This window comes from Labeo rohita, chromosome 8 (genome assembly GCF_022985175.1).
Source record: "Labeo rohita strain BAU-BD-2019 chromosome 8, IGBB_LRoh.1.0, whole genome shotgun sequence".
Classification (NCBI taxonomy): domain Eukaryota; kingdom Metazoa; phylum Chordata; class Actinopteri; order Cypriniformes; family Cyprinidae; genus Labeo; species Labeo rohita.
In genome coordinates this window covers 15538255-15552655 of record NC_066876.1, presented here as the reverse complement: position 1 = coordinate 15552655, position 14401 = coordinate 15538255, and the positions used below count along the sequence as shown (strand labels likewise).

The following is a 14401-nucleotide window of genomic DNA, read 5'->3' as shown; positions in this document are numbered from 1 at the left end:
TCTTTTGTAACAATATTGCAGAACTCATTTTTATGGTATATTGCTTTATAAATGTACACTCTTGGTGCCCATAATGCAAGTCTAACACTTTTTCCTTTTATTGCTTGCTTAAAAATGAACTCTGTTAACATGCTGGAGGGTTTTTTTAGGTGTTGTTCTCAATCAATCTTATGTTCAGGGCTATTTCTGTTTATTTTTTACCAGTCTGCCCTTACCTTGAGGGAAATGCTGCCTGAAAAGCTGAAACATATTTTTTCACAGTAATACCCAAGCGCACAGTACACTCATTCAGCCAGAGCAATATACTACTATTATTTGCACCAAAATTTACTTAGTCCATGTCTTTAAATAAAACATGAAACAGCCAACAGCATGCGGCCACGAATAATCAAGTAGTTTGAAGCTGTCTTTATTAAATTGAAGAAAACAGAACAAAGCAAATGCTGAAAATTACGATCATCTGAGGTATGACGAATTCAACCAATTTCAATAGCAAACCGTACAAATGTTTCAATAACAAACCTGAATCAAGTTCTTTATAATGTCTCTAATAATGCTCAGCGGTGTGCATCCATAAGGCAAAAACATCATTTGATGAAAAATTGGCACAAAACTGCTCCAAAAATATCTAGTCACATACAAGACTTAACCGTACAGAAGATTAAATGTACTAGCATGTCTATATATCATGTGCATTTGTCAACTTGCATGTACAGACAGGCATCTGAACTGCCTATGCATTTTAAGAATTTCGCAAAAGACTGAGATTCATAAGAAAATGCTACATGAGGAGGAAAGAGAGAGGAGCAGCACAAGCTAACACAAGCTAAAATGCATATCGTACACCACATATCATGAGAGCTTAAGACATTTTCAATAAAACATGAACATGCTGGTTTCACAGCAATGGCAGCAGCAGAATAGTTGTATAATACTTGATATTTTTCAATAAGGCAATATCTTTACATATAAAAGAATGGCACGTCGCTTAGCACAGTGTTAAGATTGACTACATCATGTATAGGCCCACTATTAATCATATATACACATAATAAACATGTGAAGGACTTACTATTTAGCTTATGTCCTGTTCTGTGTGTGTGTGTGTGGAGGCACATAGAGTGTAGGCCATTCAAAATCTGTCTTATATATCGGAAATATATCATATATGTTATATATAATATATATTATATTAAATACTTTATATTTCTGCATGTCATGATATAAAAGTAAATATTTGTACTGTTTTTTTTTCTCTTTTCTCTCCAGCTCAATACAAGAAAAAGCTACTGTACCATTTTTTTTTCTCTCTACACCAATATCTACACTACATATATTTCTAATATGAGCTTCAGCATCGAATCTTCTCCTCTGGCTCATTGTTCAACAGTTTTTGGTCCCATTTGTTTTAGATGTATCTGTGTGCTCGCACAATAACAAAGGCTCGACATCATTATTATGGCACTTCATTCTACTGCGGTACAATAGAACACTCAAATTGTATGAAATAAATTATTAAATCAAACAATACATTCGATAAGCCTGAGCTGTTATTATGAAAACACATACAATGCCCTCCAAAAGCAATTGATGTTTTGCATTCAATCTAAAGAAATTAAATAGATTTTTCTCAGTAAACAAACCTGTGGATCTGAGACTAACTCCAGAATTTACTTGTGGACAGTACACAGTACATTTTAGACCTTTCACATGCTGAGGAAAAAACTGACCACAAAGTCTGCCCTAAACAAGCAGGTTCTGCTTGTGGCATCTGTACAGAACTGGCAGAACATCAGCTGGGAAAGATCAGCCTTGTTCTGTGATGTCTGTAAATAGCACATTACGTGAAGTTATTTACAAAGATCAGTTAATCCAAAGTGGAATATTCTGTCATTATTTACTCACACTCATGTTGCTCTAAACCTGTATGCTGTTGTTTGTCTGTGGAACACAGATGGGAACTTTTGGTACATTTTGTCATGGCTCTGTTCTATATCAGTTCATAGTGACTAGGTTGATCAAGCTCTGAAAATGACACCAAAAATAATCATTTGTTCAGAACTCAAGAACTGTTGATACCGAATCAGTGAGTAAGTGAGTTGAACTCAAAGACTGGATCAAACTGAACAAATTGTTCTTGCGAGTCTGTTTCAGTAAACAAAACAGTATTTGATTAGTTTTGCAAACTGGACTAAACAAGTCATTTCTGAATTGTTAAACTCACTGACTTCACTGAATAGAGCTGAAGATTCCCTACTGAAAAAAAAAACAAGCTTGTTTGCTGGTCTTAGCTGGTTTAAGCTGGAACTAGCTAGTTTTAGCTGGTCTCCCAGCCTAGCAAGGCTGGTCAAGCTGGTTTTAGTTGGTTGTTCCAGCTGGTCTCCCAGCCTGACCTGCTAAGAAAGTGTCCAAAACCCCTCTAAAACCAGCCTGCTGACCGGCTAAGACCAGGCTGGATGACCAGCTAAGACCAGCTAAAACCAGCCAACCAGCTTAGGCTGGTTTTAGCTGGTTATTTCAGCAGGGTTATAACAGAATAAAAGCTTTAATTTTGGTTTGTTCATCACCAAAAGCTTTCAAATTACATTATTTGTAATTTGAAACTTCTATTGGTCTTTTTTGGTAGTTTTGAAGATTAAAGGGATAGTTCACCCAAAAATGAAAATTCTGTCATAAGTTACTCACCCTCATGACGTTCTAAACCCGTAAGACCTTTGTTCATCTTCAAAACACAAATTAAAATATTTTTGATGAAATCCGAGAGCTTTCTGACCCTGCATAGACAGCAACAAAACTGACACGTTTAAGGCCCAGAAAGTTAGTAAGGACATTGTTAAAATAGTCCATGTGACATCAGTGGTTCAACCGTAATTTTATGAAGCTATGAGAATACTTTTTGTGTGCAAAGAAAACAAAAATAATGACTTTATTCAGAATTTTCTTCTCTTTTGTGTCACATGTCACTTGGACTATTTTAACAATGTCCTTACAACCTTTCTGGGCCTTGAACGTGTCAGTTGCGTTGTTGTCTATGCAGGGTCAGAAAGCTCTCAGATTTTATCAAAAATATCTACTTTGTGTTTCAAGGATGAACAAAGGTCTTACGGATTTGGAACAACATGAAGGTGAGTAATTAATAACAGAATTTTCATTTTTTGGCTGAACTATTCCTTAAAGAGCAAATCATTGTGTAAAAATATAAGAATTGGTTTCTGAGCTTCTTTGATTAGAATATAAATCAAACACCTTGGGGGCACAAATAAATAAAACTCAAAAAAATAAAAATCAAATGCTTTTAGAAGGCACTGTAACTACAACAGACACCTAAAACAAGTTAGGACCCAGTATTCAAGCATCATAGGCAAACCTAGGACCAATTAAGCTATAATCCAAAGGCTCCTTCTTCACCATCATAAACCTCCACTGTGTTTCTCTAAAAACAGAGAACATGTAAGAGTCACAAAGCGCTCAAAATAAGCTCATACAATTTAACAAGCAATACTTTTTCTGTACAAACAGCATAGAATTACATCTGTGAGAAAATCACCGATTGGGTTTCCAATGTGTGGTTTGAGAACTTAACAGTCTATGGTTGTAAATAAAAAAAAGATAGTTTTCAATTCTCCAGTTATTATTTCTTTAATTATAATGCATGATTTCATAAAATAGCTCTAGTTAAAAGCAGCTTTTGTCCCTGTGTAGAGGCCGTGGTGCATTAGAGTATGCTATTTCTAGAGGACATCACTGAATGAATTGTTCTGGCAAGAATTATAGCCTTATTTAATGGCAAGTCTTTGTCTAATAAAACAAATCCAAAGATTGGCACATCTTTTCAGCTATTCTGTAATGCAACTCCCATTGTAAATGCATGGATTCATTTATAGTATCTTCATCAATATAAAACTGCTACATATACAAAGGTAACAAGAGAACGTGCCATACAGTCTGCATTGCACCGCAAAGACTCTACAAGCGCTTGTTTTTTTACTTTTTCCCCTGGATACATTAATACAAATAAAAAGTTCATTTTTCACTTTTTGAACAAGGTAATACCTTGTTCAGTGGGCTAATATCATGACAAAAACTCTTAAGAACATTTTCTAAGTATTACAGCCATATATAGTGATGCTAAAATATACATCTGCGCCACAGTCCTATTTTTTAGTGTTTTAGTCCTATTTGCTGAGTTTATCCATCTGGCTGTGGCAGAAGATAAAATGTGCAGAAAGGATGCAGTGCTCAACATGGCTCCCATAAATCTAGGGAAGCAGGTTCCCTTAACAAGATCAAGGCTGTGTGGAGATTTGAGAAAAAATAGACTTGTCCACAAAACTAAATAATTCAGGGACTTCAATGGAATATAGTTAATATACCATATATGAGCAAATCTTACATCTTACATTTTCACCTGTGTGTAAACAATTTTGTATAAAGATATGTTTGAATTCATTTTGTTGCCATCCCAATGCCACTGTAGCTCTAGATCTGTATCTTTGTAATCAGATAAACACATTTTCAAAATGGTTCTCAGACACAGCAAGCGAGCATACATCTGTAGTGATTTTTTTTTTTTTTTTGCATGTAACCAGCTGTTTCAGATTGTAAATCGAAAACACACTTAAACTCTCTCGGCGAGCTAGCGTAGCACTACTGCGACAGCTGACAGAAAAGAAACCTTTTCAGCTTCCTCCGTTTTGTAGCGTACAGCAGAGAAAATTCATGTGCAGAATTCCCAAACTATATGGAATTTCCTTCCCGTGTCACGCCATTCATGCAACTTTGGTTTCCAGCAGTGAAAAGGTACAAGACCATGAACTTTACGTTTTTTTAGTCCCTTCATGGGTTCAGGTTTCCTAGAAGGTCTGGGGTGAGGTACCCCATGGGCATGGTTGGCATTGCAGGGAGATGTTTGTTTGGGGTGTGAGGGCATAGCGCGGGCTGTGAGGAAGGTGGATTCAGGAGGAGGCTGTGCTGGGCGTCCACTTCCTGCACTACAGTATAGTCTGATACTGGTGGCAGTGTGGGGGCTGGAGGAGCTTCGGGAAGCAGGTACGGCGTCTGGGAATCTCCTGCGGACACGAGGTACTCGCCGTTCCAGAGGTTCCCCTCAACAGCTTGGGTTGGGAATGCATGGTACCCCTGCTCAGGACCAGGACTAGGCGGCACGTCAAGCTGCCTGGCCGTGTTCTCTGAGGTGTAGGCTCCGTCGGAAAGCAGCTGGAGTTGAATCTTCTTCTCATTCTCTTCTTCCTTCTTCTTCTCCGGAGAGCTGTTCAGTTGTCCAGGTGAAAGCACCACTCCTCCTGCTGGTGTGAAATCGCTTACTTGGGCATAAAAGTCCATGTTAACCCAGCTGTGCACAGCGGGTTGTGTTTGAATAGGCGTCTCCTCCACTTCTGATGTCTGCTGGATGCCAAGGTCAGGGATGGACGGGCTGCTGCTGGAAACCAGAGGGTGGTTCTCACCCCGTCCAGAATGGGCAGGCAGAAGGGAAGCCAAGTCCTCGGGATTTGGAAGTTCTGGGTCGTAGCAGCTAGCACGACCCGAATCATCATCGCTTTTGAAATTCAGGACGTGAGAAGAGCCTGAGCGGGACAAGCCCAGCAGATGTTGTGTATCTGAACTCTCGTTCTTCTCTGCAGGGTCATCAAGGTCCAGCTGGATGAACTCCACCCATGGATCCTCATGGTAGAAGTCCGGCTTGTACATATCCTGACTGCTCAGCAAAGAATTGAGCTGGTCAAGCTTTCCATTCTGTCAGTGAAAGAGATAATATATTGTTACTGGATAGGGCCTACAAAATAATTCCTATATGAATAAAATAAACTAAATCATTTTCAATCATCGGTTTTCTAAAGAAACAACATCCAACAGCGACACCAGCAGGTGAAGTTACAGCGGGAGTCTGCGTCTCACCTCAATGAGCCCATTTTTTAACACACCCCCTAAAGTGTGCGGTGAGTTTGGTGGGGGGTAATTGAGAATGAATGGGGGAAAGTCGTGTGAGAGGAGGCAATGCCTCCATCGCGATATGATTGGATATAACTGGTTATGTTCATCTGTGTTTGGCTTATGGGATAAATCCCGCCTCTTGTGTTTGTGCACGTTCTGCATTCGCAAATCGGTCTGAATGAACAATATAATACCATTAACGACCAATATTTACTAGTAGTTGTTCATTTTAAGCATTAGTCAGCTATTTGTAACACGTTTATTAATAAACCATATGAATCATAATAATGAGTCTTTAATTGCCTACATAGCCTAATAAGCGCTTAAGCGCATGCAAAAAAACTTAGCGCACCGGGAGATATAGTAATTCTGAATGTGTCAGGGAAAAACAGCAAGGAGACTGCATTAATGTTTTAGTACTTTACTGATAAACTAGTGCTTAAAAACAGTAACTTGATGAGATTCATTCTTTTTAATAAATACAATATTGATTACACTGTTAATCTAAAAATATAAATATAATTTTGTGTGTGTGTTTGTTCTCGATGGGCTCTTGGGGTTTGTTTATTGCTTACACTACACTCTCTAAAAATGGAAAACAAGGGTTGTTTAATTAACTAGTCCCCGAGCTTTCTGGAGGTTTTAATAATTATGAGAGAACACCCACAATATGTCAACAATTATGACCTTTCAAAACAATCAAATTCTGCAGTGATTCACGCCATTTTACTAGATTTGCACACAGGCTCAACCTTTTCAGTATAATTTTATAATGCCACAATTTAAATAATTCTTCTGTAACACTGTATAATGTGCTTATTTGTGAATTCACCTCTCATTGTTTTGCTGACAGTTGCTGTAATGCATTTTATAATGTGCAACACGCCAGGTTTAATGTTCTTGTCATTCAGAAACAAACAAACAAAAAAGTTATTCTTAAATCTTTTATCCTGTCTTATTTGTCAGCAAAAACTGATACATTGGTAGTACATTTTCAATGCTAAACATACTGTATTAATCATTTATTATAATTACCTGCAGTTGCAAAAACAAGACAAATATATTTTTTATAAAAAGGTGAGGTACATGTTCATGTAAAGATGTATGTTTAATGCAAAATTACCTTCAGCAGCTCTGGGTCGATGCCTTTAATTTTAGGTGCAGGAATAGGTGGTAAAAATATTACCATTAACCTGTGGAAACAAATGTTGTAAATGAAATCCATGATATGTATTTGTGATTGTGTGTTGTTCCCCAAGATGTGTAGACAGAGCAATTCCCTGCTTATAGTTTAACATGAAAACTAATTACTAAAATTCTTAAATCTTAATGATTAAAAAAGCAGCTTCATTTTCATTGTGTAGAATCTAATTTTAATCTAATTTCTTTTGATTTTGGACTGAAATGTGACCATATTTGTGAGATGCACTTTACAGTTGTCTAAAAAATCGTCTCACCTCTGCTGCTGAGAAAAGATCAGGAGGACAAGAAGAATCACCACTCCAATCACTCCAAAAATCAACACCAGCGTTGTAGGGAACGTTGATTCTGTGCAAAGAAAAAAAAAGGTCTTTTCTTACCCTGGAGCAATTTGCTTAACTGATTCAGGATGGTTCAGCTGCACAGCTGCTTTCACTTTGGGCAAACAACTAGTCAAGTTCTTGGCATCGACTAACCTTTGCTTGGTATCTGTGCCACATGCACAAAGATGCTGTCACTGAATTCACCAAAGTTGTCAAAGGCTAGCATCTTGCAGCGCACCCGCACTTCATACTCTTTGTCAGTATGCAAACCGTAGAGGGACTGCTGTGTGCCACTCTCCAGGTCCAGCTGCAACAAGAAAAATAAAACAGTAAACAAGAAAAGAACAAACCAAGGGATTGAGCAATAAACTAGCAGTTGTGAGCCATTACATTTACTGGGAGAGACAAATGGATATGTGAAGCAAACTGTACTTTTCTCTAGGGCTGTCAATGTGTTCAAATGGAAAACAGTTTTAATGTTCATTTATTAATTGCTAAATGCAATGCTATGGAAATGAATCATCATTTAAACCCAATTATAAAGCAATGCATATTTAATAACATAATGACTTTTAATTATGTTCATTTAAGAGGCTTTTCTTGATATTATTTATTTGTTTTTCTCAAGCTTTGCTTTATGTACTAATCTAGCATTACCACCACATTTTAACCCACAAAACTGTCAAGAATCCACTAAAAATAATCCTTAAATTCATAACTGAAACTCTCTTGAGGACACCGAAAAGCAAAATGTACTTGTATGTGACCTCAGCAGAGGGCCTACAGGAATAACTATAACACTGAATCATTCCACTCTGATCTATTCAGGCCTGCCAACATACGGCAGTGATTTAACATGTGGCTCAATGTGGTTTTTCGTGTGTCTGCTCAGCCTGGGCAGGACCGCTGGGCAGGCTGGGGGAACGTGGCTGTCAGGGAGTGTAAACCGAAAGAGCTCCTGAAGATCCTGCCAGACGCAAAGATCTCCCAGACCCAAACCTGAATTACAGAGCACATAGGACTGCTACGGACCAAGAGTGACCCTTTTAGAAAGAGTAGATGAATACTGGCTTATAATGTGTCTCCAACACAAAATTGTATTTCTCAGAATACGATAAATAGGGTGGTATAGACTCCACCCACCGCAATGCCTGGGAGTACACAATGTCCTGTGATGGTCTGATGAATTCCACAGATATATTCTCTAGGTTTACATTATATCCACAGCAGTGCTGAATTTTTAATCCTCATTGGCTGATAAAAATATTAAAACTTGGGCTAACACTTTATTTTACAGTGCCCTTGTTACACATGTACTGTACTTGTTATAGTAATAACTTTTTTTAAAAGGACTTTGGATTATTAAAGGGATAGTTCACCCAAAAATGACAATTCTGTCATTAATTACTTACCCTCATGTCTTCATAACATTACGGTTGAACCACTAATGTCACATAGACTATTTTAAAGATGTCCTTACTGCCTTTCTGTCAACTTGTGTCAGTTGTGTTACTGTCTATGCAGGGACAGAAAGCTCTCAGATTTCATCAAAAATAATTCAATTTGTGTTTCAAAGATGAACGAAGGTCTTACAGGTTTGGAACGAAATGAGGGTGAGCGATTACGACAGAATTTTCATTTTTGGGTGAACTATCCCTTTGAAATTAAGGTTATGCAAACATCCTTTCTTTTTTGTTCTCCAGCGAGGTGCAAGCAACATACCATCTCCCAGTGGGACGCGTTCTTGACCCGGTACTGAACCTGGTACACCAGGCTCATCCAGCCCATCTGCACATCTGCTGACGGAGGGGGAGCCCAGCGCACAAGGACGTCAAAGTGCAACCCTGAGCGACTCACGTTCAGTAGAGTCCAGTTCAGCCCGATTGGTGGGTCAGGATGCACTGGAAAGTCATGAAACATTTTAAATCAGGCCTCCAACATAGATCATTCTGTAACTGTGTCTAAACCTTCATGGAGCATTTTCACAGCTATTAACTCACCTATGTTCTCCACTGTAAAGCAGATGTCATCATAAGTTATGTTTTGAGGAACTGAGCGCAGCTGAATGCAGTATGAGGTCCAGATGTGTGTGAAGGTCTTGTTGAAATAGCACTCGTTTTCCACAGTACGTGTGTAGTCTGGACACTCCTGCCACTCAAGGGCACTAGATGCCAATCAATAAAGAAAACTAAATTATTACATAGATGTACATAAATATGGAATACTTCACTGCAGTTGACTTGAAATACTTCAACATGAAATACTACATGATGATGAAAACATTAAATCATACCCTGGAGATCAAAATAAGAGAACAACTTATAATTTCCTACATTTCAAGGCCACTGCTTAGTGCTATTTAAAGTCATCCTAACAGGAATAGAAGGGCAGTTTTTATTTGAAATTGAAGAAGAACTTAGAGAACACTTACAGATACCTCTAAGTTATTGGTGTTAATCTGGCACCTAGTGCTAATTTCCTTAATTATGTGACAAATCCTATTTAACTGGCAGCATTCCTCCAGTTTTTACTGAGATTGCAAACCAAAGGAATGACCTTTTCAACCACTGCAAGAGAAGTTGGTCATTCCAAATCTGTGATATCTCGAATAATCCAGGTTTACAATGACACTAATTCATTCAAGTCCCCCAAAAAGGCTGGTTGTCCACGTAAGACAAATGCATGAGAAGACAGGATAATGCAGAGACTCTCGATGAGGAATCGGTTCAGCACTGCAGCTGGAATTGCTTGCCAGTTCAGTGCTAAACAGGGTAAAGATCAGTTTCGGCATGTTTAAGAGAAGTCCGACTGAAATGACCAAACCTCTCATCAGCAGAAAGAATTAAGAATATAATACATTTAATCACATTGTTTAAACTGTCTTCTCATGCTCCTGTGTAACTTTAAAGAGCAGGTCATATAGTATTTTAAAATGTCCTAATATTGTGTTGGAGTCCCCTACAACAGGTTTAAATGCGTCTAAGGTCAGAAAACATTGTAATTTCAGAATATACATTTAATATTAGAATAATGTTTTAACACTAGAACCACATTGGGGGAAATTTTACCCATACCTGTTATTCAAATGTACATAACAGATTTTCAATAAAAACATTCAAGTCTCCCAGTCATTGACTTTTACTAAAATTGTGTAATTTAAAATCCCCTGGTGTTAAAAAGTATTTAGATAATACCAGACCGAAAAACGGGGCATTTATATTTAAAAGCACCACTGCGGGTCAAATTTACCCACTATATAATACCTGTATTTTCGTGCTGTCATAATCTTGCCGCTTAATCTGCGCTTGCCGCGAAAGTTCGATGGTAAGTATGTGTCCTGGGTCGGCTTAGCATCTGACGGCTCATCTGACAGCAATCTCATGTTTATATTTTTTTTAGCCTAACGTTACTCATATTGTTCAAACTTTGGATTATTTAATTTTTGTTTTGCAATTTCTATAGTTTATTGTTCGCTACTGTGTTGCTATTTATTCTAGTCTGTCCGTTTCCTGAAAAAAAAAATCCAATCTATGTAATGAATGCAACAATTTATTTTTTGATTACCCGAAGTTTATTTGTGTTGTTTTCTTATTCAAATTACAAATGGTATAAGTAATCAAATTAATCATTCATTAGGTGAAGCTGTGCCTATGCAGTGTGGTGAAATATTATTACACATTATTGTCTATGGGATATTTTAGTAACATGAATATTTAAATAACATGAATTTACTTAATTTATTGAATAATGACAATGAATGACAATGAACACCACCCAATTATGTAGTCACTTCATTTTAATTCTCTTTGTCAGAGCAGTCTTGTTTATCTTATATTGACTGTTATGACAACTGACTGTAGCCTGCATAAAGATCCATAAAACAGCAGTACAAAAATATAGTTGATGACTAGACAATCATTTTTTATGACACTAGACACTTCTTTATCAAGACAGCGGCATAATACAGTGAAATAAAATGTTCTTATCCATATCAGTGTTTTGCCATATCAAAAGTCTTGTTTGCGTGTGGGTAAAATTTACCCGCATGACGGTTTTAAGTATGCAGTGACCCCTGGCGGTTCTAGTGTTAATGATTTCGAAATGATTCAATCAAGCAGTTCTGAGCTTAAAGGGATAGAAATGAAAATTATATGAAAATATAAAGTCTGCCATTATATGACTGACAGACTGCAACGGTTTGAGTTAAAAATCTTCGTCTGAGTTCTACTGAAGAAACAAAGTCACCTACATCCTGGATGCCCTGGGGGTAAGCAGATAAACATCCAAATTTCATTTCTGGGTGAACTATCCCTTTAAGGTCTGTAAACCCCACTCTTCCATAAGCCTAATCTGCTCTGATTGGTCTGTTGTGATTGGTCTTTCTGTATACAATGCGTGTCGGTAACGAAACGCCCATTACCATAATTGTTTTGCTCCAAAGGGTTACTTGTAAACAAAGATACTATAAGGCTAAAAAAATGGCATCGATTATACCTTATCAATTTGTTTGGTAACAGGGAAAAGATTCGAAAATATGATGACTAGGGCTGCAACGATTCCTCAATTAATTTAAAATATTCGATTTTAAAAATCCTCAATTGCATTTTGCCCGTGTCGAGTAATCGGCAAAATACTAGAAGTGGCGCACTGCACATATTCAACCCATTTAAAAATCATAATAAAGCATAATGCTATTAAGATTTCACAAAAGCTATGATTCAGTTAAATAATATATATGTGATGCAGGTTTAATATAAGCACTTTAATTATTTACATGCGTGTAGGTTACGTACATGCATCTCTGAGCAGCTCTGTTCACAGTAAATGCTGCTGTTATCACTGACATGTGTGGAGCATCTCAAACTGCATCTCTGCATGTTGTTGTGAGTTTGGGTTTATTATAACGGGAATGCAGTGTTTATCTGGGAATGCAGTGTGCGCTATTTCATCAGATTTGTGAGGTAAATCATTTATAAACCTACACAAACACAGGAGACACATCATCTTTCTCAATATGCTAACTGTTCATCACAATTTCAAAATAAAAGTTTACCTACTATATAATGCCTGTATTTTCGCACTGTCATAATCTTGCCGCTTATGTTTTTACATTGTTCACTGCTAGGCAGCACCTTTTACTCAAAATGCGTAAACTCTAAGTTTAGACATTTTGATGTCCACATATTCAAGAAATTACAGTGGCTGTAGCTTTTCTGTCATAAAGAAATGGCCAAATATTAAAGATTAAGTGGACATTTGAATTAAATCTTGTTGAGTCAATATTAAACAAATTAGATTGTGCAGTAAAGTGTAAAAACAATCGTCAGGCTGTTGGCGCCCTCTGCAGGCATTTGTTATAATGCAAATGTCTCTATTGTTTACAATACATTTAACAGTTTTTTAAAAAAAACGTGATTTCTTGCTTTTGATACTTTATTTGAACTAATTATTATTGCATCATTGCTATTACATATGTATTTTAAGTCATTTTAAAGGCTATTAATTATAATTATCCGATTACTCAATTAATCGTTAGAATAATCTACAGATTACTCGACTATCAAATTAATCGTTAGTAACAGCCCTAATGACGACTAGTAAAGGCGGTTCAGAGTCGACTCTTTCTTTTGAGAGCCAATATCTTTATTTATCATGTACTTTTTTGATTAACAACATTGCAGACTGTTTACATTGAAGGACAGCTACATTACAAACTGCAAAAAAAGGATATTTTTCAAAAAACCCATATGACCTGCTCTTTAATCTCTCCGTTTTGCCTTTGCTTTATCTGCACATGTGACACTACAAGGTCTGCATCTTGGTAGGAGGGATGGCTTTTGTTTATTAAATTAAATGTATCCTCCTTCACCCTGTCTTTTTGAAACCTTGGTGTCTTTCAGTGTTTGTCTCTTACTTTTTTGTCTGATAGAAGACCCTGAGGGCTCCAGGCTCAGTGAGGTTCTGGAAGGTCCCAGTGCTCCACCAACAACGGAAGGTCTCCTGTTCTCTAGAGCGGCAGCCTGTAAAATGAGGTCCTCTGCTTGGATCTGAAGCAGGAAGGGAAGAGAAAATGGAACAGCCAGTTAAATAGAATGAACAGTATGAAAAGCAGGTGTATATTATTATTTCACTAAACAAATGAATACGTAAGTTATTCTTAATATATACTGCATGTACTGTATGTCTGTTATGTTTTGGCTCATTGTCGGCTCTGCAGTTGAGCTCCTCTGGTGCCAAGTTTACCAGCAGTCCTCTCCGTCCTCTGCTTTTGCGCAGCCATAAATAAGCCTTGGAGGGTGCAATTGATTTCTCGTCCTCTATTTCTTCGCTCCTTTCCTAACTGCAGTATAAATCAGCAGAGCTTGCACGTGGCACAAATCCGCTAGGTATCAAGATTTTCTATGACAGTGTTTTTATTTGATCCCTTTCTAAATTGTAACTGTACGAGTAAATCTAGCTTAAATTAATAGTGGCTTTCGGGATGGAGAGGGCTGTTAAAAAATCTAATTTACTCTGAAGAAACGTTTCTGCCGAGGACCCCCTACACATTTTTCCCCATTCTCCTTAGTTGAGCCCGCATCTAGTGACAACAAGATGTATTTCCCCCGCCCCACAGCTGCTGAGCGCTACAAAACTGCACCCACGGCGACACTGGTCACGACTGATTGTGTGGGGAAAGGATTTCCAGTGGCTCAAGTATGTGAGTTCACAAGCACACATTCACATACAGATAAAAATATAAACTCAAACCTTGCTTATGATGGTGTGCTGAATTACTAAAATGAGAAAATCTGATTATTATATGATTTTAATAACAAAGCTATTTTAAAATCACTTTAGAATGCTAAATATCAATACATAATGCTTTTAAAACAACTTGACAAACTGTCAAGATCCAAAAGTGACAAAAATGACAGATGCAAAAT

At 37.4% G+C, this 14401-nt stretch overlaps 1 protein-coding gene across 2 annotated transcripts in view; it reads right to left on the bottom strand.

The window, feature by feature from the left end:
• Positions 1-3441: 3441 nt before the first annotated feature.
• The window catches only part of ghra (growth hormone receptor a), a 42555-nt gene continuing 31595 nt past the window's right edge, over positions 3442-14401 (bottom strand). For both annotated transcript variants that reach the window (XM_051117160.1, XM_051117161.1), the window contains exons 3-9: positions 13390-13522; positions 9476-9639; positions 9198-9376; positions 7629-7782; positions 7410-7500; positions 7076-7145; positions 3442-5754 (exon numbers count right to left, since the gene is read on the bottom strand). In XM_051117160.1, coding sequence (XP_050973117.1) covers positions 4837-5754; positions 7076-7145; positions 7410-7500; positions 7629-7782; positions 9198-9376; positions 9476-9639; positions 13390-13522 — 1709 coding nt within the window. In that variant the 3' untranslated portion in view covers positions 3442-4836. The remainder of the gene's footprint in view (positions 5755-7075; positions 7146-7409; positions 7501-7628; positions 7783-9197; positions 9377-9475; positions 9640-13389; positions 13523-14401) is intronic.